This window comes from Bidens hawaiensis, unplaced genomic scaffold, assembly GCF_021521415.1.
Source record: "Bidens hawaiensis isolate Kalapana, Puna unplaced genomic scaffold, B.hawaiensis_p1.1 tig00032405_1, whole genome shotgun sequence".
Classification (NCBI taxonomy): domain Eukaryota; kingdom Viridiplantae; phylum Streptophyta; class Magnoliopsida; order Asterales; family Asteraceae; genus Bidens; species Bidens hawaiensis.
In genome coordinates this window covers 93,988-116,140 of record NW_027495514.1, presented here as the reverse complement: position 1 = coordinate 116,140, position 22,153 = coordinate 93,988, and the positions used below count along the sequence as shown (strand labels likewise).

The 22,153-nt window shown below is 34.4% G+C and overlaps 2 protein-coding genes and 1 pseudogene across 8 annotated transcripts; all 3 read left to right on the top strand.

Moving 5' to 3' along the window:
- The first annotated feature begins 7,211 nt into the window (after nt 1-7,211).
- On the top strand, nt 7,212-10,268 carry LOC143583457 (uncharacterized). 6 transcript variants are annotated; one of them, XM_077065762.1, is made up of 8 exons: nt 7,212-7,339; nt 7,841-8,338; nt 8,732-8,885; nt 8,990-9,293; nt 9,384-9,456; nt 9,529-9,619; nt 9,724-9,803; nt 9,886-10,268. In XM_077065762.1, exons 1-8 carry the CDS (start codon nt 7,271-7,273, stop codon nt 10,126-10,128), a joined length of 1,512 nt encoding a protein of 503 aa, XP_076921877.1. In that variant the 5' UTR covers nt 7,212-7,270; the 3' UTR covers nt 10,129-10,268. The 6 variants fall into 6 exon arrangements, with proteins under 6 accessions (XP_076921877.1, XP_076921875.1, XP_076921876.1 ...); XM_077065760.1 differs by having other exon boundaries at nt 9,372-9,456; XM_077065761.1 differs by having other exon boundaries at nt 8,732-8,894.
- A 1,395-nt stretch (nt 10,269-11,663) lies between these two features.
- LOC143583465 (ruvB-like protein 1) lies at nt 11,664-14,198 on the top strand. The gene is made up of 11 exons (XM_077065767.1): nt 11,664-11,779; nt 11,935-12,123; nt 12,194-12,325; nt 12,415-12,720; nt 12,801-12,935; nt 13,009-13,074; nt 13,151-13,257; nt 13,350-13,449; nt 13,547-13,638; nt 13,719-13,788; nt 13,868-14,198. The coding sequence occupies exons 1-11, from the start codon at nt 11,699-11,701 to the stop codon at nt 13,955-13,957; spliced, it is 1,368 nt and encodes a 455-aa protein (XP_076921882.1). The 5' UTR covers nt 11,664-11,698; the 3' UTR covers nt 13,958-14,198.
- A 2,136-nt stretch (nt 14,199-16,334) lies between these two features.
- Nucleotides 16,335-21,779, top strand: LOC143583456 (4-hydroxy-3-methylbut-2-en-1-yl diphosphate synthase (ferredoxin), chloroplastic-like; annotated as a pseudogene). Its single transcript, XR_013144173.1, has 20 exons — nt 16,335-16,370; nt 17,509-17,749; nt 18,074-18,230; nt 18,412-18,518; nt 18,602-18,702; nt 18,793-18,869; nt 18,959-19,078; nt 19,162-19,392; nt 19,495-19,611; nt 19,687-19,761; nt 19,850-19,927; nt 20,012-20,071; nt 20,166-20,228; nt 20,321-20,465; nt 20,546-20,684; nt 20,780-20,857; nt 20,936-21,095; nt 21,172-21,270; nt 21,345-21,449; nt 21,577-21,779. The product of XR_013144173.1 is annotated as a 4-hydroxy-3-methylbut-2-en-1-yl diphosphate synthase (ferredoxin), chloroplastic-like (transcript).
- Nucleotides 21,780-22,153: the final 374 nt, after the last annotated feature.

The window sequence follows — 22,153 nt, the reverse complement described above, 5'->3', positions numbered from 1 at the left end:
AATTAGCATGTATTTATTAGGTAATAAGCATAAAATGTTAAATATAAAAAAATGCCAAATTTAATAAGCACAAGGTCAAAGCCAAAGTAAAAAACAAGTGTCAGATCGTCATATTCACATAACAAAATCATATATACATAAAAAAACAGAAAAACAAACAAGTATAGAAAGAAAAATGGGCTTTTGATTGATTATATATGTATGCATATAAATGACAATCTTTTTAACATAAATTCGGGTTAACCTGATTAAACTTAGGTAAAGTCCAGGTTGTTCAGGTTCAATCTTAAACGGGTTCGTGTTGAATCATGTTCAGTTTGCTATTCAAGTTTTAGTTAAAAGCGACACCCCTGCCCTAATTTGCTTCTATTTTCCCACTATCTATTTCAAGAAGATCAAGTCATAATATACCAACCATCACACTCTTATTTCAAGATCTTTTAACTCATTTTGTACTTTATACTATTAGGTTGTTTGTTATATATAACATGTATAAAATCCTTTCTCTTAGAAACAATTTTAAAATGCAATGATTAACTAACATTCATATGCAGGTCATCATCAGTAGGCCAAATCAGTGAAATTGCAGCCAACTCACCATCTAAGGAAATACACATCCGAGTTTTGAAAAAGTGGATAACAAGAAAGAAGAACTCAGCTACATCTTTGTAGATGCCCATGTACAGTAATGAATCACCACATCCTTAATTAATAAAACATTATCCAACACATTAACACATATTAACAACTTTCAGGGTGACGCCATCGAAGCCATTACAAACTCAGACCACCTGAGTCACTTCGATCAGCTCATAAAAGTTCAATGTTGCTATGCTGTGTCCAAATACATTCCAACTGAAGCAAGGAGGCAAATGAGAGTTGTCCCACATGATGCATCAATCAAATTTGGTCTCAAGGCAACCTTCACCCCAATAAATGACACTAGCATCCCAACCTTTTATTACAACTTCACACCATACGCATCGTTAACTAAAAGAATCCATGATCCAAAAAACCCAGCAGCAAGCACGGAGAATTAAACCATTAACAGGTATTATGAACTAGATCCTACTAATATGTCACCTGGCCTACACATCAGTGATGACGCTCATGAAAAATAAATGCAGATTACATCGGCCGCATCGAGCACATAGGTAACGAAATACCAAGAAATAACAAATGTCTGCGGAAGGTGACAGTACTCGACACAAGGTCAGTTGTACAACATGTAACTTTTACTCAATTTTAATACTCCAGAACAGACAATATTTTTTCTACTTCATTTTGAAGTTTTTTATGATTAATTATCTCCGACTCACCTAGCCCGCTTCATGTTATGGATTTATGATTTTTTGTGCAGTTGAAAGAGAAACGTTTGATAAATTTTTTTAAAAAAAATGGTGTAATGACTCGATTTCCAGCTTTCAAAAACTGCAATCCTTTTTATCAATGATTTAAGCCTCATAAACTCAAAACTGCCGTTTTATATATCTATATATTGTATAAAGCAATTTATATGTACATTTTAAAATTAATGTTATTGCTGTGTTCAAAATGGTAATAATTGGTTCCCAAGTAATGTTTTTATTTTATGTTGGAGAGCCAAGTTGGAAAGATTACCAGTATTAATCGCCTTGGTTTAGGTGAGCCACGGCTGGAGTCAACATCAGCAACCGCAGTCTCCATAAACCCTTCGATACCAGACCTGCAACAATACATCAACAGGTAATCTAAAACACATATACCATATCACTTAATAGTAACTGAAATCTATTTTAATAAAAAACAAATAAACCTTACACATGCCCAATTTCGCCTTGTGTAGGTTCAAAGAAATTGGAGAAGAGCCAAGGACGTTCCAGTCACAACCAATCATAACTCTCGCTCAGATGCTGCAAAAGAATCCAGACAGTACCACTGTAAGTTACAAAACACACAAAATCACTATAACAAAATCTATGATTGTCGAATAACCACTTTTGCCAGCAAAACAAAGGAGCATGCAACGTTACTTTAACACAATTTGATCATGACAAAGCTTGGGCCTATGTAAACTGTAACAACTGCAACCAAAGAGCACACCTTCATGAAAATTCCAAGTTCGTATGCTTAGACCATCGGGATGACTACGGAGTCAAATGCATGTAAGAAAACACATTAACAAAGTAGTAATAAAGACATTTAATGACTAAACCCTTACCTTTAATTTTCAGTCCTAGACCACTTAAATCAACATTACCAAATGTAGGTACTGCGTAAACACCATCATCAAAGACAAAGACACGACTGGAAAGGCAATCTTCTTTGATGAGGCAATGACAGACATGCTGGAAATAACATGTGAAGAAATGATTATAAAACGAGAATACAAAGACACAAAACTCATCCCCAACGAAATCATCACACTTTAAGGACAACAATGCCAACTGCAGATGACTATCAAGAAGGACAAATCGATGGCAGTAAACAGAGCAACAAAAATAATCGTCGACCCACTAACACCATCAAAAACAAATGCAATGAAGAGACCACCACCATACTCTCCAGGTAAATATTATAACCACCACCTAAAAAATTATAGCACATCAAGTACTAACTTCAAAATGATTTTGAACAGACGACCATCACCAAATCAAGAAGGCAAAGGTCTAGCAACAACGATATAAAGGGCCTAAGCACACTTTTTGAACAATCATAGGCCCAACAACAAACTACACAAAGAACTTCAACAACTTTTTGAAGACAAAGTCAACCACAATTTATCAAACAGCCACGGGAGGCAATCTTCGATCAACAACAAGACCGTCCAAATAAATACATGCACCAGCAAGCACTTTTTGAAACAAAGCCATGTAGGCTTCAATTGCAATATATGCATTTACAACATGAAACAAAATATTATGTATGCTTTTAGCAATATGCAGCAAAACTTTCAAATATCTATAATACTCTAGTGTAACAACTCCTCACAATTACACGCTATAGCCGCGAAGCGCGGGTATACATCCTAGTTAATCTATGATTCATTAAAAGTCAAACAAAATATCTGCAAACAATAAAACATTTTGTAAGCCAAGAACTTGAAACCCTAAGCTTAAGTACAGACCCAAAGCATAGAATAATACCAGCATTAGAAAAATCTACAAGGTAATTACCAAACCCAGTCTATGTTTGCTGCTTACCGTACAGAGCTTTTCCGGCGACGGAGGTTTAAGATGGGCAACACCACCGACATTCCGATTAACCATCCGGCACCATGAAGGCGCCCTAATCGTCGTAACATTTAAATGTAGACAAATGGTCGGAGAGGCAAGAAAAGGCGGCAACTGTTCACAAAGGTGAATCGGCGTTATTAATCGAAAACGGTGATACAAATGGTGTAAATATTAAACAAATAGAAAGGTAGTTGGTTTAAAATCCATTAAGATACAACATAAATATCACAATGTATAACTAATTATGCATGGGATGAAGTAGTGAATAGTAAACTTGTGAGCCAACTGATTTTTGACAATTGTAATATATATAATAACAATATACCTTTCATAGTTTATAACCAGTGGAATTACGGGTTGCTTCTAAAATTTAGTCGGTATTTTCGAGATATCCTCTGTTTCGTCCACGAAAGATTCATTTCATCATCAAAAATTTGGAGCGTGAAGTGCAATTAGATCCGTTTTAGAGGGGATTAGGATTACTATTATCAATTAGAAGAATTTATGGTTGTCTTAGTTGGACTACTACATTGAAGTATCCAAGCTCCGTTAAAAAAAAACAAGTGGTAATATATCTATTTCTATTTTATTTTATATCATAAAGTATTCCTTTTTTTAAAGAAATTTTTTTTTCAAACTATTATGTTAATCAATTGAGTAATATGCATGAATCCGTCAACCTTTTTTACGGAATGCATGAATTGAAAAAATGGGGGGATAACAAAAAGAAGTGGGTTCAATTCATTACGCGGTAGGTATAGGCACTAGGTATGACAGCTGAAGGAGATAAAATAAAAAACAAATACCGGTACTGGTAACGATATTGTTCGAATGATACCAGTTCGGGTCGTCACGATACTAGTACGGCGCTGACACTCGCTATAGCTTACGATACCAAAAAGATATTCTATTGCGAATACAACTCTGTTTTCAATGAAATTTATAAAAAAAACCATTAAAAAAACAAATATCGGTATCGGTTTGGTTCGTTATGGTAAAAAAAACACAAAAAATACCTTCAATTGATCCATACAGTTTTGAAAAAAAACTTTATCAAAAACTAAATTAAATAAGCATATGCTAAAACGGTATATTCAGACTTTTATTATAAAGCAGTAGATTATATTACTAGAACAACGAAAAGGGTAAGCGGTGCCAGTTTATATAAAAAGACAAACAAAATGCGAGCTAGCTTTGCGTTTGTGTTTGGAATACATACATTAACTCACAACTAGATTTCAAAAGAAAATTACATCAAGACGTAAATAAAATTTATAAAAAAATAAGAACTTCGGCATTTTTTTTTCTAAATCAGCAGCAGACTTTTCAAATTGCCAAAGAAGTTTTGTTAAAAAAACTTTGCCTACCACTAGCACTAAAGAAGTAGGATATATTTCATGTAAAATGTAATATTTTTAGACCAAACATTTGTAAACCTACCTTTATGACACTAGCCTTTTTGGCCTTAAATTTTTTAATGTAAACCTAACCATTTGTTTTGTGCTGGTTTCTCATTAGGAAACACTGTTAAGTGGCAACCTTCCTCCTTCCAATTCCGTTAATGACATCTTTACCCCCACCACCTTTTGACAAGTTGGACCATTGACTTTGTAGTCCATGCTTGCATCATACGGCTTGGTATCAGGCTCCACTATCCTCAACCCCAATATGTGGGTGCATGGCCATGTAGGTTCACACTAATATTCAGTCATAGGCTCAAATGCAATTTTTGTCCTTGATAAGCTTTTCTAATTTTTCTAAAAGATACGTTTACATAAACGACTTTGTTGATAGAATAGCTAGTAAAGTTTTCGTCGCTATATAGCTGAGTCATGACCAAGTAACGGTGATGGATAACGAAAATAAATTGTGAAAAGTAAACATGTAAAAGGCTTCTTTCCGCAACATTTATAAATTCAACCAAAAAAGGATACACGGGTTCATAACTATGGTCCATGCCTGTCTTTTTCTACAAGACTCGGAAAAGCATCGTTTAAAAGCGATCAAATCTTTCCATACGACGTCCATGCGTACATGTTTCGATTCAGAACCACTAGATCTTATACAAGGTTGCTCGGAATCGGTCAATCATCCGACTAATGGATAAAGGATATGCATCTATCTTTATGCCTCAAGCTTCATGTCAAAAGACTCAAATGCTCCAATTTCTAACTTCTATCTTTATTACCTTTAATTACTTTTTCTTTTTATCAAAGAAGACTAAAATGGTATCACTTTATATGGGTCCAATCCACTTTCTTTGGTTTTTATGTACTTGGATCCTAAAGAGTGATTAATTCAATACTTGCTTCTAGTTTTGAATTAATCTTCTACAAGAAAATCCACAGAAGCTTCATACTTGCATCATCATTGTAGTTTCATCTTAAGTGGATGCTTTTTGCCTAATAGTGGGAGTCATTTAATTAGTATTACTTAATCACAACACCTAAGCTTTTGGAAAGACCATAAAATCATTATTATAAGGAATAAATTCATGTCTCTTATACTTAAACGAATGATATTTTGCCGCTTACCCATTAACACAGATGGTATTTCGTTAGGCCATACCAAGTTTCTATCATTTTGTGGTATATAAATCGACACATACAATGGTTCATATAACGATTATCTTGTCATTCTCTTTCCTGATAATACAATAACGCTATCGTCATCTAAATGCCCTAATCCATTCCATGCCACCCAAAAACATATTTAAGATTCATGTAAATAATCTTATAATCCATATTGTTTGTATTAATTTAATGTAATAATCATGTTATTTTTCTATAAAAAAAAGTTATATTTCTAAAGTTAAAATCATAACGTGGGATCTTTGGTTACCTCTTTTGGTGGCACAAGATTGTGGACCGAAAGAGATGAGAAAGGTGGTTAACAAGTACAATGATTGATTAATTGGGTTGTCAGTATATTAATTTTCTACCCGCATTATATTGCCTTAAGTGCTTGACACGTATTCAAACCGCAATAAAATATATTGCTGGTATCTTTCAAAGTTTAAATGATTAAGTTTATAATTATTTATTTTTAATATAAATATAATGATAACACTATGAAACCCGATTTTAATCAAAGGAAGAAGAGTATGAATGGGCTTATATTTCAAAGCCACAAAAAGGAGGGCGTTATAGTGGGCAGTAGGAAGTCGTTGAAAAGTATTTCCATACCTTTAATTTGTTTTCTTTATATTTTATCCATTTTATAATAAAAAACATTGATTTATACAATTTTGAAATAATTATCCATTTTTAATTTTAATCAAACTGTTCGTTATCAAACATCTATTTTTTAATAATTTGTAACACATTTGTCATCTATTATTTTGATTTATAAGATTATTTCTCATCATCAACGTATAAATTATTTAAAAACGATTACATTATTACAACACAATTAGTGCAAATGAGTTTTACAATAAAAAAAATGTTAGGTTTTATTTCGATGCAAATCGTCAATATGTCAACTTCTTATAACTTATTCGTTATCACAATAAGAAGATAAAGATGACAACATATGGTTACATACATTCTCTCTTCTCATATTCTATATTTATCCTTTTACATGTCATCCTATAAGACATAGTAATGCAATCATATAGAAACTTCAAACATATATTATTTATGTTGTATGATATACATCTAATCAAAATCAAACTGATATCAAGTGATTCGGATTAATTTAGTCTAAACTCAAATCGGTTGTATTAACATTCAGCTCAATGAAGATACTTAAATTTGCCCTGCCTACCAACCTTTTCTGGCTACCGATGGTGTACAAACATATAAAGAAAAAACATATTGTATTTGTATGAACTAACTTCTACCTAGTGACATGTATATACTATATGCATTATTTAAATTATCTTATGATTTGAAGAATATATTATTTGTGGAGTGAGTGTGACACTGAGTAAGCAGCTATAAATGCCTCTTTCCACACAATAACACAACACCACCCACTCTTACATGCCCATCATCAACATAACTCACACTTTCTCCATATTAATTCCTACTTACGTCTATCCATCTTAACACAACATGTCTGAATTTGAGGTTCAAGATTCAAGTTCATCACCAACTCAACAACATGCAGTAACTATTCAAAAGGTCTCTGGTTATTTCCTCTTTCTTTCTGTAAATTTTGATCAATATTTGTTTTATGGGAGTAGATTTTTGTGGGTCATCTTTAATTTCATCATTTGTTACTAAAGTTATAATCTTTATTTATCTAATCACATGGATCTGGTCATTTGTAGCTAAAATTTGGAGGTTTATGTAATGGGGTGTCTAAATATAGTTCAGTTTTAAATAACTGATTAGTTTAATGATTAATTTCCCCAAATTTTTGGATGAGAGATAAACTTAAAATTAACATTATAAAAGCAATAAATGGATCCAATTACAATAGAGATCCTACTGAAAACAAATTTATCGTTCTTCAGCGTCCTGTGCAACCTGTTGAACTCTTTTTAGAAACGTAGCAGAAAAGAGTGCTAGAATTGTGTCAAAATCTTGACTTTTGAGCCAAAATTGCTGTTTCTTGATCAAATTTGTGTAAATTTTCAGCTTTTTTATTCTAACTTTTTATAAATTCTTGTTTTTTTATAGGTTGAAGAAGATGTTATTGAGAATGAGTCAAATTCAGAAGCACAGAACAATAAGCACTGGAGAAAACCAAACCTGTTCTTGGAGATACCTTCAAGAACATCTTCCTCACATGAATCTGTTATAATAAAAATGCCTCAAACATTAACTCCAACACCGAAAAAAGTTAACTTTAATTTGACACCAACCTCTTCAGCAGATGTTCAATCACCACCAGTTACTCACACACCAAGAACAAGATCATTAAAGAAGAATCTTTTGACAAAACTGAGTTTCAAGAACAGAAATACTGTTTCTGATACAGAAAAGGCTGTTGTTATTGCAGTTCCTGCAACACCATCTCCTTTGCCTCAAGAAAAACCTTATTTTGCAAGATCATGGTCGTTTACGAAAATATTTACTCCTCGGGCGAAGACGGCGGCTTCTCTGCCCGTTACCCCTGTTGCTCATTCGGGCGCTCAACCCGTACCACGAAGCCCGATGGGCTCTGTCAATTCAGAGGTATGCCAATTTTTATAACCATTTAGCTTTTAGAGTTTATGGTGCAGGGTTTAAGTAGGGGTGCTACATGGGTCATGCTCGCGGGTTGGCGGGTCCAACCCGAAAATTTGATGCAAACCCGAAAATCGTGTAAACCATATGAACCCAAACATGATACGAATATTCACAGGTTTACACGAACATGGCCCATTTAACCTGATTTTTTTTAAAAAAATTGGCAGATAAATACTTTAAAATTCCAATTTTGCACGAAAACAACCCGTTTAGTTAATCGGGTTTGTGGATTCGACACAAGACTGACCAATCCATAAAACATGTGAATATGTCGTGTAAGAAATTCACACTCCTATTTAAAAGCACCCCTTGATACGGTTTTCTTTGTGACTTTTGAAGGCTAAAGTCAAGAAACATATGGTCCGATCGCGTTCAGCCCCAAATCTTGAAAAAGAAGCAACCCTCAAGCGAATGGACTCATTTTTCCGTGTGATTCCTACAACTCCAAGAGTGAAGGAGGCTGTTGCCACCTCATCAACCCCTAGTCCAACTGGTAACACTGGTGTGCTCATAACTCTTTAGAAAAAAGCGTTACTTTTTACAATGTTAATTTGCGTATGTTGCTAACGGCTATATCATATAAACCTTCAGTTTTAGATGATAACGAAGCTGATGAAAGTGAAGAAATACCCGAAGAAGAGGCGGTTTGTAGAATATGTTTTGTTGAGTTATGTGAAGGTGGAGAAACCTTAAAGATGGAATGCAGCTGCAAAGGCGAACTTGCTTTAGCCCATAAAGAATGTGCTATAAAATGGTTTAGCATAAAAGGTAACAAAACATGTGATGTGTGTCATCAAGATGTCCAAAACCTATCCGTTACACTTTTAAGAATTCAAAGTAGTGCTAGAAACCGAAACCCTGGTGCAAGAAGAGCTACTTATACGGATGTTAACGCGTATGGGTAAGTTAACATCTCGTTTTTGCTCAAATTAAAATTTTGACTACTGTCTAATGTTAGTTTTGTTCTGAGATTGTTCAGTGATATATATAGGGTCTGGCAGGAAGTCCCAATCCTCGTCATTGTTAGCATGCTCGCTTACTTCTGTTTTCTTGAACAGCTTTTGGTAAGACTTAAGTGCATTTTGTTTTTCACATGTGAAACATGTCTAACCGTTCGATAAACTTGTTGTGTGAAGGTTAGAGACATGGGTACAAGTGCAATTGCACTCTCTCTTCCATTTTCATGTGTTTTGGGTCTTCTCACATCCATGACATCATCCACCATGGGTATGCATAAATGTATTATTGTTCTATTTGTTTTTATATTTAAAAAAAAAGTAAAAAATAATCTTCTATTTGGAAATTGGAATATGGTGTTTTTGTGTATACAGTGAAGAGAAACTTCGTGTGGTTATATGCATCGGTTCAGTTTTCGTTTGTGGTAATCTTCGCACACATTTTCTATGACCTGGTATGAAACAAAGGCTAATAACATATATAGCTTTTTACAAGGTTATGTTTTTTATATAACATTTGGATATAACTGTATGCAGATACGTATTCATCCGGTTTTAGCGATTCTTCTTGCAACATTCGCGGGGTGTGGGGTCGTCATGTGTGGTAGTTCAATTCTTGTGGAGGTTTTAAGGTTACGAAGACGGTGGCTTGCTAGATCAAATAACCAGACCAGTTCTCGGGCTGTTTTGCATCAAGAACCGCAACCAATGCCGTCTTCACATGCTGATGGTCAACACCGAGTTGAAATTGGGAATATAGAAGCTTCTGGTGGAAACTAGGAAATGATGTTGTGGTAACTTATCAATGTGTTATTGATGTTGCACTAGCTGTAGGTTTTTGGATTATAGTCAGACAGGGAGTATGGTGGTGTTAAAAGTTTTAGTATGTATATTGAAACAGTATATTAGTAGAAAAATTATGATTTCTGCAGGGACAATTAGTATGACTGTATATTGGATAGTCTTTTTTTATTTAACAAGAGATATTTTGTTTTGCCAAAATAAAAAAAAAGGTATGCATTTTGAGTGAAGATTGTTGTTTGTATTTTGTTTGCTAGATACGAATTTCGATCGCATCTGATCACTCAATTACATTTGTAGAAGTATGTTTTTCATTTGAAATCATCTTGGTCAAATCATATTAACCATTTTCATCTTGCATTTAAGCTTTTAATTTTGATTTAGTTAGTCCTAATAGTGTTTATAACTAACTTTAATAAATAAGTATGGCCATAGGCCCATAACATATTTTCTTACAAAATCCCACTCCAAGTCAATTTGAGTCAAAATTCCTCAACAACATGTGGTCAAAATTTTGTAACCTCATTACATATTTAAAGTTGAACTTAACCAAGAAGTTTTAAATATTGTATATGATTTCTATAAGCTTGTGGATGCCTTAAGCAACCTAAATTTTCTGAAATCATATACATGAATATAAAACTCACTTCACTCTCCATGAATGGAAATTTGAGATCATGATAAGCTTACCAAGTGCTATAAAACATCTATACATATGCATGCACCTTGCAGAATTTGAACCATCCACCTACATTACAGATGAGAGACACCATGTCCTTTAGAAACTAGTGAATATCCGGTCCTAAGGGTATTTTATTATTTAAAATATGTTATCTAATTAGCTACTCAGGTTCTTACTTTTTACCAATTAGTTATAGAATATCTAAGAATAAAAAATTATATTTTAATTCAATAGTGATATTTTTAATTTGCCCATTTATATTAATCCATTTTAAAATTTACACATTACTCAATTTTATTTAATTTCAAAATAAAGATTAGACATAAGACTTTTGTTTATTATATAGTTAGATATTATATATTTACATGTTATAATGTGTATATTATTTTATATTTTCTAAAGTCTAGAATATTTTTTTATGTATACACACATATGGGTTGTATGACAATACAAAAATAGTCAAATGGACTGTAATTCATGTGTGTCATCATATCAGTTATTTATATGTCAGTCTAACACATCATACGACCCATATGATTTTGACGAACACCAACTCACATAGCTTGTACGAAGCAATATGCACGTACACCCATTTTTCACCTGCCAAATACAAACCTTATAAAACGTTAGCCGTGTTTCTTTAAACAACTCAATTCAAAATAACATCGATTCATGTAGTCTAGGCTTTACTAGATGTTCCATAAAGGACTAAATCTCTCAGTCGCTCATTTGTCCAGGGGTAAATCATATAAATTCTCAGGCAAACCCTAATTGCAACCCGGATCCCGTACACGGGTCAGCCAGCATTTTCAAGCTTCCACATAATAATAAACACACAGAGCAAAGACAACAAACGTAACGAAGAAGATGAAGATCGAAGAAGTCCAATCCACTACTAAGAAACAAAGAATTGCTACTCACACTCATATTAAAGGCCTTGGCCTTGAGGTTTTCTTCTTCCCCCCAATTTTCACTGCTTAATTAGGGTTTATCGTTTAGGGTTTAGGGTTTTGATAAATGAACCTCTTATTTACAATTATATGTATCTGAATTTACTTTATTCCGTACAAATTATGATACTGGGTAGTGATAATTTTGTACAGGCTACTGGAAAAGCCATACCATTAGCTGCTGGATTTGTGGGACAGGTGTCGGCCCGAGAGGCGGGCGGGCTTGTAGTTGATATGATCCGCCAGAAGAAGATGGCGGGAAGGGCGCTTTTGCTTGCCGGACCGCCTGGTACTGGTAAAACCGCCCTTGCGCTTGGTATATCCCAAGAACTCGGTACTAAGGTATGCCGTTATATGACGTATGTACAGCATATTATCTTAATTTCGGATATTAAAATGTTCGTGTCTTTAGGTCCCGTTTTGTCCAATGGTTGGATCAGAAGTTTACTCGTCGGAAGTAAAGAAAACCGAGGTCTTGATGGAGAATTTCAGGAGAGCGATTGGTTTACGTATCAAGGAGAATAAAGAAGTTTATGAAGGAGAAGTAAGAAATGAGATTCAAGTATTCGGCTTTTGTTTTTGTTAATGTTTGATGATGTAATTTGATAATTTGGAGAATGTGTATGGTTTTAGGTGACTGAACTATCTCCGGAAGAAACTGAAAGTGTGACTGGTGGATATGGGAAAGCTATAAGTCATGTTAATATTGGATTAAAGACAGTTAAAGGAACAAAGCAGTTGAAGCTGGACCCGACTATTTATGATGCTTTGATTAAGGAAAAGGTAGCTGTTGGTGATGTTATATATATAGAAGCAAATAGTGGGGCGGTTAAAAGGGTAGGGAGGAGTGATGCATTTGCTACGGAGTTTGATCTTGAGGCTGAAGAGTATGTTCCTCTTCCTAAAGGAGAGGTTCACAAGAAGAAAGAGATCGTTCAGGTTTGTTTCCAGAACCTTCTAAAGATACTAAGTTATCCGATAATTGGCTATGCATATAAGTGTAGAAGTTTTCTTGTTAGGACGTTACACTTCATGATCTTGACGCTGCAAATGCACGGCCTCAAGGTGGACAAGATATAATGTCGTTGATGGGTCAAATGATGAAGCCTAGAAAAACTGAAATCACTGACAAATTGAGACAAGAAATCAATAAGGTATTCAATTCAATATTCTGTATTCATATTTCTTTATAAAAATTCATGTGAAATGAGCTTATGTAATTTGCAGGTTGTTAATCTTTACATTGATGAAGGGGTGGCTGAGCTTGTTCCTGGTGTCTTATTTATTGATGAGGTACAACTTTTTATATCTTTTTTTTCTGTTACGCTGTTTAATTATATATGTTATATTAATCTAACTCGGTTTTCAGGTACACATGCTGGATATGGAGTGTTTTTCATACTTAAATCGTGCTTTGGAAAGCTCGTTATCTCCAATTGTAATTTTTGCAACTAATAGAGGGATATGCACTGTGAGGTGAACTTTTAATGCATTTGAGTAGTTTTATGATTTATCAATATAAAGATTTGATCTTTTTCATGTATACTGACTTGAAAGTTGGTTTTTAGGGGAACTGATATGTCGAGTCCTCATGGTATACCTGTGGATCTTTTAGACAGGCTAGTGATTATACGAACAGAAACTTATGGTCCAGCTGAGATGATTCAGGTATAAAGAAAGAAATCAACCGATTGTTATTAGAATATAGAAGTTTTGTAATATCAGTTTTAATAAAGATATGCATGTTGCTTGATGTGGCGGTCAGATACTGGCTATCAGGGCACAGGTGGAAGAAATATCTATAGATGAAGAGAGTTTGGCTTACCTCGGTGAGATCGGTCAACAAGCATCCTTGAGGTTTGACTTTTCTTATTCTATGAATCCTATGATAAATTTCCCAACTTTTTTCTTTCTCTTATGAATCTTGTTACTTGCAGGCACGCGGTACAATTATTATCACCTGGCAGTGTTGTGGCGAAAATGAATGGCCGCGATGCTATATGCAAGGTGCTATTTCTTTTCATTTCTTATACTTACGCATTATGTCTTAAATGTCGATTAATTTTTTGCAAATATATTTATACAGGCGGATCTAGAGGAAGTGAGCAGCCTCTATCTGAACGCAAAGTCATCAGCCAAACTTCTACAAGAGCAACAAGATAGATACATCTCGTGATGAATCTTTGAAAGTTGAAATTGGGCTCAACTTCTGGTATCTTGTCTTGTATGCTGAATCTTTGTTAGACATCTAAAAGAAGCTGTAGGTTCAATCTGAGCAAACATTTTGTTATATGAGTTGGATTGATCTCCGGGTTTGGTTGTACAAGGTATTTGAACACTATTTTTAAAATGATTTAGCGGGTCATATTCTTGTCCTGTTTTGTGTTCGGGTTTGTGTCAAACTTTCATGTTGGTGTTGTGTTACATGCCTGTTCAAACGTTGTTATGTTGACAATATGGTATGTAACACGAGTTGTGCGTGTAGCATTAAATTAGGCAATTTTTCTCGTTCAACCCTACAGGTATAAACATCTACACACCTTTTACCCCTTAAAACTTTTAAATCTTTAAAGCAATAATGAAATATAATTATATTTATAAGAAAGCTGAAGTGCCCCATTTACGACTAAGTATTAATAATATTATTCTGGTCATATGAGACGCATAATGGGTTGTGCTGAGTTGAATAAATGAATTAGTGGTTGAGAATGTGGATTTTATTTACTAATCAAAGCTCACTCGTGTTGAGCAAAGAGAAAGGCACGTGCTATATGTTACGGGCGTGAAACAGGGATGAGATTGGTACCGTACCGGTATTAAAAATCCTGATCCCGAAAATTGCAAATTCTTAGTATCGGTACAAAAATTTTCGGTTCGGTACCAGTATTTAAAGTAAAATTCGGTAAATATCGGTACCGTAGTGACACTGAAACTCAAAATTTTGATACTGAATTTACTCATTCCCTAGCTTGAAATGATAGTGCTTCTCTCGGTATAAACTAGTATGGATCTCTTTTTAAATGGCGAATCAAAACGTGAAAATCCAGATTCTTTATAAAGTTTTACACTTCGCCCCTTACAATATCAACTAGCTACACAATCAGGGAAGAATCAAATATAATATGAACACAACTTTAGTTTGTTTTGAGTTTTTACTTTACACTCAGACCCACACCGTCCTTACTGTTTTATGGGTGCGAGTAGGCTTATAAATGAACCGTACTATTCGACGGAAAAAAGGTTTATGTTTGTCCATTTAATAAACGAACACAAACACATGTTTCTTTTGTTCATTTATGTTCGTTTATTTATGTTAGTTTACATTTTAATATAAGTTAATTAAACAATATTTGTATTTCACGAAGTATATGACCCCCTAATATATTATCTAATCCTAGTTTGTGTTCATTTATGTTTGTTTTTTGTTTATGTATTTTCATATAAGTCTATTTATGTTCATTTATCTTTGTTTAATTATATTTATTTATGTTCGTTTAAATTCTAAATGAACGAACATAAACCAACACGAATATGTTCAATTTTGAACAAACGAACATGAACACAAGTTGTTGCCCAATTAATTGTCCGTGTTCGTTTAAAGTTATATGAAGAAACACGAACATGCTCTTGTTTGTGTTTGTTTACACTTTACAAGCCTAGGTGCGAGGACATGAAGTTGCATGTGAGTGATGACCAGAGAACGCCTCCTCATCCATTCACTTTTGCGCGGTGGTAGCTGTTCGTTGGTTGAGTAGACCCATTCATTTATTGTAACTGGATCCATTCATTTTCAAAAGGGGTTGGCGGCGTAACTTATTGTCCGCTTACCCACCTCTCTATTATAATTGAATCATTTTGTTTAATATTTATAATTGTATTAAAAAAAGGTTAAACTATTCATTTATTTATTTGTATTGGAAAAAAAAGGTGAGAGAGGAGTGGTGGATATAATGTAAGTTGAGTAGTGGAGGTAATGAAGGAAGGGCGGCGTGATGTTTAGGTGTAAGTAGTGACGAATTAGGAGTGGTGGATATAATGTAGGTTGAGCAGTGGAGGTGATAAAGTACTCAACACCACAACACCATCGTCAATAGGTTGTCTCCGTCAAATTCTTAATGGGTGTGAATTTTGAAGGTGGAGATGAGATCCACTACTTTAACCAATCACCAACTTTCTTACTTTCTATTTTACTTTTTAGTTAATTTTATGAAATAGTGAGTTGGTTAAAGCCCCACTATTTACGTTTAACGTCTCGTGACTCGTGTTCTTTTTTTTACCATTAATAAATATTGGGAAGTCAAAAAAGAAGCAAAAAAAAAATAGGGGTTGAAATGTAATCTAGAGGAAGTAGAAGGTGTTGGAAAGAGTAGCAGCCAATGATCAAAATGTAAGATGCCAATTTGTCTGTCATGTAATTACTGGCTAACGGCGTTGCTGTCCCCGTTTGACTCATTTCTTTAATCCAATCGATTATAAACCAACCACACTCCCCCATTCAGTTCAATTCCAATTCAATTGAATTGCTTCATTCACTCCACAATCAGGTGCTTCAATTCCAATTCCGATATTCACGCTCGATCGAGCACAAGGTACGTACGTATCACTCACTAATCTCACCGTATTTCATTCAATTCCGATAGTCAGCTTAATTTAATTTGATGATTAACGGTTTGTTACGTCTTTCAAAATGTCTAAATAAGTTAGGTGAGTTGTTGTAAGAAGTTGAAAAGTCTGAATTACCTTGTCTTTCATCGATTTACTTATTGCATGCATATTTGAATTGAAATTAAAATTAGGTCTAGGTATTATTCAATTCGTGTGAAGAATCTGTTCCGGCCACTTCTGTTTATTCCTGCATTAGATACAATTTGCCTTCTGATGCGTGTTTGTCATATTTTAGTGTAACTGGATTGACTTGTTGACCGGTGTGAATCATAATATTCATCAAACAAGTCGGGAGGTGACAGGGAGTTTATTATGATTTCCGGTATTAGCTAAGCAGTTAATGTGGAAAAATATCGGATATCGGCCAAGGACCGATATTTGAGATATCGGTTATCGCGGCGGGATATCGGTAATTTTAATATCATGCAGAATTTATATTTATAGAAACACTAACAATTCAGTATACTCTCCTACTATTAACAAATTATCCTTTTGCAACTTGCAAAACACTGACATTAATCACTAAAAGTTGAAAATTAACACTTAAAACACTGATATCGGGAATATCGGTGATATATTGGTCAATATCGCAGATATTATCGGTACCAATATTCTGACTGATATTTCACACAAGGACCGATAACCGAGATACCACCGATATTGACCGCATAGAGTATTAGAACCTCACATGGGGTATCCAAGCCCTTTGGCGATCTGAGGTGGAGATCGCCAAATTGTTTTCATCTGAAACTGTTTCACGACCCTCAGATTATCCAAGCGTTACGAAGTACGAATCCCCAACAAAAATATTTGTTACAATTTCTTGTGTAGATAGCACAAGAAATATTTGTTATTCCCTTCAAAAAGCTTGGAATCTAACTAGTTTCTAAGTTAAAATTCCTATGATTATTTTTAAACTCATGCTTCCTTTCTAATGTGCGGAAAGAAGGGAGTGCATATGAGTGGTATTGCTTGGACTTGATCAGTTTTTATGGAGGCAATAATTGGTATGAATTTAATATTTTTAAGACATTAATATTATATTGGTCTATTATGCTTCAGGATTATAGGGTTTGTGGAGTTTTGTTTATGACGATGGCGACAGGAGCTGCTCCAGCTTCCTTTATGAGTTTAAAGGGCAGGAATGATGGTTTAGGATTTGCAAAAACTTCTGATTTTGTCAAGGTTTCAGACATGAAGAGGGTTAAGTTTCAAAGAACTAAGATTTTTGTGATAAAAAATTCAAACCCTGGTTCAGATGTTGCAGAATTCCGGCCTGCTTCTGAAGGGAGTCCTCTGTTAGGTATACATACTTTACTGTTTACTCTTGTACATACAGATAAAAGGCTGCAACAATCATAGTAATTTAAATGTGTTATTTTGATTTGTATCACTAAATAAAAATAAAGTAAATGGCACTATGGCAGTATATATTGTATGATGGGTGGGAATAGTTTTCACAAGGCTCGTAAGATCTTAGTACTTATTAGCTTGTGTGAATGTGGATTTACTAAGAATAATTACCCAAATTTGGTTCTTCATGTATATTTAGCGTTAACAAGCATTTCTTTATGCTTGTATCACAATGAAAAGTAAAATTTAAGAATCTTTATTTTGTTTTTGGTAGTTCCTGTACAAAAGTATTGTGAATCCACTCATAAAACCATCAGGAGGAAAACCCGCACAGTAATGGTTGGAGATGTAGCTCTTGGCAGTGATCACCCCATAAGAATTCAACAATGACCACATCTGATACTAAGGATGTGGCTGCAACTGTCGAACAGGTTCTTGGTTTTTTGTTGTTTTTATTAATGTTGATGAAAGTATTTTCATGTTCTAAAAGAATACAATGTTGATGTATCACACCACTTGTTTTCAGAAAAAATCTTAACGAATATGGAAGATATAAAATGTATAGTTTATCAATGTAATGATTGCTAAGTTGGTTAGTCTTCTGTTTGACAGGTCATGCAAATAGCTGATAGAGGAGCTGATATTGTTAGAATCACAGTGCAAGGGAAAAGAGAGGCAGATGCATGTTTTGAAATTAAAAACACCCTTGTTCAAAAAAAGTAGGTCTACTTGCTACTTAGATTTTTTGGAATTTGTTTTTCTCTTCTGGCTTCGTTATCTCATAAAACGTGTACATTTGTAGCTATAACATACCTCTGGTGGCGGACATTCATTTTGCACCTTCGGTTGCATTGCGGGTTGCTGAATGTTTTGACAAAATCCGTGTCAACCCTGGAAATTTTGGTACAAATTTAACTCAGTGTTTCTTTTGGCAAATTTCTTTTTTTTATTCTTCATTCAAATTGTTCAATCTTTTGACTTTATTTCTTGTAGCTGATCGACGTGCCCAATTTGAGCAGTTGGAGTATACTGATGATGATTATCAAAAGGAACTTGAGCATATTGAGAAGGTACATTTCACACTCTAGATTTGTCTTTGCTCAGTTATCAACTTGAAAGTTAATAGATTTTATTATACATGTGCTTTCTGTTACACCAGGTTTTTGTCCCGTTGGTTGAAAAATGCAAGAAATATGGAAGGGCAATGCGTATTGGAACCAATCATGGTAGTCTTTCAGATCGTATCATGAGCTACTATGGTGATTCTCCTAGGGGAATGGTAAGCAGCTTCCTTACCTAAGCTTGTCGTAATTTTCCATAACTTGTCACTTATGTCACTCAAACTTTGATTTATTTTCACAGGTTGAATCTGCATTTGAATTTGCAAGAATCTGTAGAAAACTAGACTTCCACAATTTTGTATTTTCAATGAAAGCAAGCAATCCAGTAATTATGGTTCAAGCATACCGTCTTCTTGTAGCTGAAATGTATGTTCAGGGTTGGGACTATCCTTTGCATTTGGGAGTCACTGAAGCCGGTGAGGGTGAAGATGGTCGCATGAAATCTGCAATTGGTATCGGGACACTTCTTCAGGTTAGATTATTCCTCATGCTACTTAAATTCTTTTAAAAATGATCTTTATAAATCCATATACATTGTTCAAATGTTCAAATGCTTAATTTGTCTGGTACACAGGATGGTCTTGGTGATACTATTAGGGTTTCCCTTACAGAACCTCCAGAGGAAGAAATAGACCCGTGTAGGAAATTGGCCAATCTTGGTATGAAAGCATCCCAAATTCAACAAGGAGTGGTAGGTTTTTACTTAAGTTTTTAATAATTTAAATACATATGCCTGCTGTAATTCTGATAGCACTTAAATTTCTAGGCACCATTTGAAGAGAAACATAGACGTTATTTTGATTTTCAAAGGAGAACTGGTGATTTGCCTGTGCAGAAGGAGGTTCGTTTGTGACACTTCACAAAATGCTAGTATTTTCTTATTATACTTGTTTTTTTAAATATGTATGAATTAATATAATGCATGACAGGGTGAAGAGGTAGATTATAGAGGTGTGCTCCACCATGATGGCTCTGTTCTCATGTCTGTTTCTCTGGATCAACTCAAGGTTTATTAAATTCTCAGTTCTGAAAACTTTTTATTACTAATTAATTTATCCATTATAAACTTTTGCATTTTCTATTTTGTCCAGACACCTGAACTCTTCTACAGATCATTAGCTGCAAAGCTTGTGCTTGGTATGCCATTTAAGGTCAGTTCATTCTTTGTTACATGATTTATAAGTGCTCGTTAATGTTCCTTAACATTGTATTTGTTAACTCATAATATATTAACTTTTTATTCAGGATCTTGCAACTGTAGATTCTATCTTATTCAGAGAGCTTCCACCTGCAGACGATAAAGATGCTGTAAGAAACCTTTCCATCAATCATTTATTGTGTAAAAAACAATTACAATATTATTTTGTTTCAATATTAATCTATTTTTATATACATGACAGCGGCTAGCTCTTAAAAGGTTGATTGATGTAAGTATGGGAGTTATAACTCCTTTGTCAGAACAGTTGACAAAGCCTTTGCCAAACGCCATAGTCTTGGTAAATCTGAATGAGTTATCAACTGGAGCTCATAAGCTCTTACCAGAACGTAAAATTCAGTTTTCACCAGCCAACTTTCAAGAACCAGTTTTGGCTCTCATATGGCATATTAAATGGTTTAATTTTTAGGCACACGTTTGGTGGTGTCTGTACGTGGTGACGAATCATACGAAGAACTAGAAGTTCTAAAAAGCATTGATGCTACAATGATTCTTCATGATCTGCCATATTCAGATGAAAAAACTGGCAGAGTGCATGCTGCTAGAAGGTATTACTTGTCACAGTTTCACTAATTATTAATAATCATACACTTTCTATTAATTACAGTAAACATATATAAGTTTGCTCTCTTCATTTTGACAGGCTATTTGAATATCTATCAGAAAATTCACTTAACTTCCCTGTTCTTCACCACATAACGTTCCCAAAGGGAATTCCGAGGTAATTTACTGAGCGGTGTTTACTTTTTATAATTATTTGTTAATTTAATGCTGTTTAACCTGTTTTGTTTATTGGCAGGGATGATTTGGTAATTCATGCGGGTGCAAATGCTGGCGCACTTTTAGTTGATGGACTTGGAGATGGAATCTTATTAGAAGCGGCAGATCAAGATTTTGAATTTCTCAGGAATACATCTTTCAATTTGCTTCAAGGATGCAGAATGCGAAACACTAAGACAGTAAGGAATTAAAATATTTATTTATTTGGTGGTTTCACATTTGTTGTTACTTAGTTTGTTTTTAAAATGCTTACAGGAATATGTCTCGTGCCCATCTTGTGGTAGCACCCTATTTGATCTTCAAGTGATAAGTGCAGAAATTAGAGAAAAAACATCACATCTGCCTGGTGTTTCGGTAATCACTAAATCCCTTGAATACACTGATTTAAATACATTTGTTTATCACTTATTTTTGTCATTTTATGGCAGATTGTGATTATGGGTTGCATAGTAAATGGACCAGGGGAGATGGCGGATGCAGATTTTGGATACGTCGGTGGTGCTCCTGGAAAGATTGATCTTTATGTTGGAAAGGTAAACGACTCTTCTTCTCCTTTCATTTCTATAGAAAGTTAACGGGTCAACCCGCTGAATCCATTTTGACCCATTAACTGATCAGTCCATTTTGCACTTTTTCTAATTATGCACTTTATACTTTCAGACTGTGGTAAAAAGAGCAATTGAAATGGAGAATGCAACGGATGCGTTGATTCAACTAATCAAAGATCATGGCCGTTGGGTCGATCCGCCTGTGGAAGAGTAAGATGAGTGGATTCTTCCATTTAAATGTAGGCCCCAAGAATATTAAGGTTATATTTATTGTATTGTATCCAATAATAGGTGATGAAAAAACTGATATCTATCATATTTTTACGTTATGTCACATTGATACATAAGAGAAGAGTTTCGGAAGGAACAAATTTCAGTACAAAGGATTAACTAGCTAGCTAACTAACTAACGACTTCATTTGAGTTGGTTAATCATTTACAAAATGAACCTTTCAAGTATCACCGTTTACTAGCTCGTAACACACATGTAGGTGCCAAGAACATTAATCTTGTCTCTGATGAAGTTAACTATCAGCTATCAATTTGGTGATAGGACAAGTCTTGAACATAATAATGATCTACTTTGGGTCAAATTGGTTGGTTATTTAGGTACACACCAGTCCTAGTCTTCTTAATTAATAAAAGCATATTGTGAAAACCTAATAATGCCTAAAGTATGTCTAGTCCAG

Excerpts from the sequence above, each read along its gene's own strand:
- LOC143583457 (XM_077065757.1), top strand. The coding sequence starts at position 7,271 with ATGTCTGAATTTGAGGTTCAAGATTCAAGTTCATCACCAACTCAACAA. Across the intron at positions 8,339-8,731 it reads TGGGCTCTGTCAATTCAGAG|GCTAAAGTCAAGAAACATAT; the intron begins GTATGCCAATTT and ends TGACTTTTGAAG. Across the intron at positions 9,457-9,528 it reads GTTTTCTTGAACAGCTTTTG|GTTAGAGACATGGGTACAAG; the intron begins GTAAGACTTAAG and ends TGTTGTGTGAAG.
- LOC143583465 (XM_077065767.1), top strand. The coding sequence starts at position 11,699 with ATGAAGATCGAAGAAGTCCAATCCACTACTAAGAAACAAAGAATTGCT. Across the intron at positions 13,450-13,546 it reads GTCCAGCTGAGATGATTCAG|ATACTGGCTATCAGGGCACA; the intron begins GTATAAAGAAAG and ends TGTGGCGGTCAG. Across the intron at positions 13,789-13,867 it reads GCCGCGATGCTATATGCAAG|GCGGATCTAGAGGAAGTGAG; the intron begins GTGCTATTTCTT and ends ATATTTATACAG.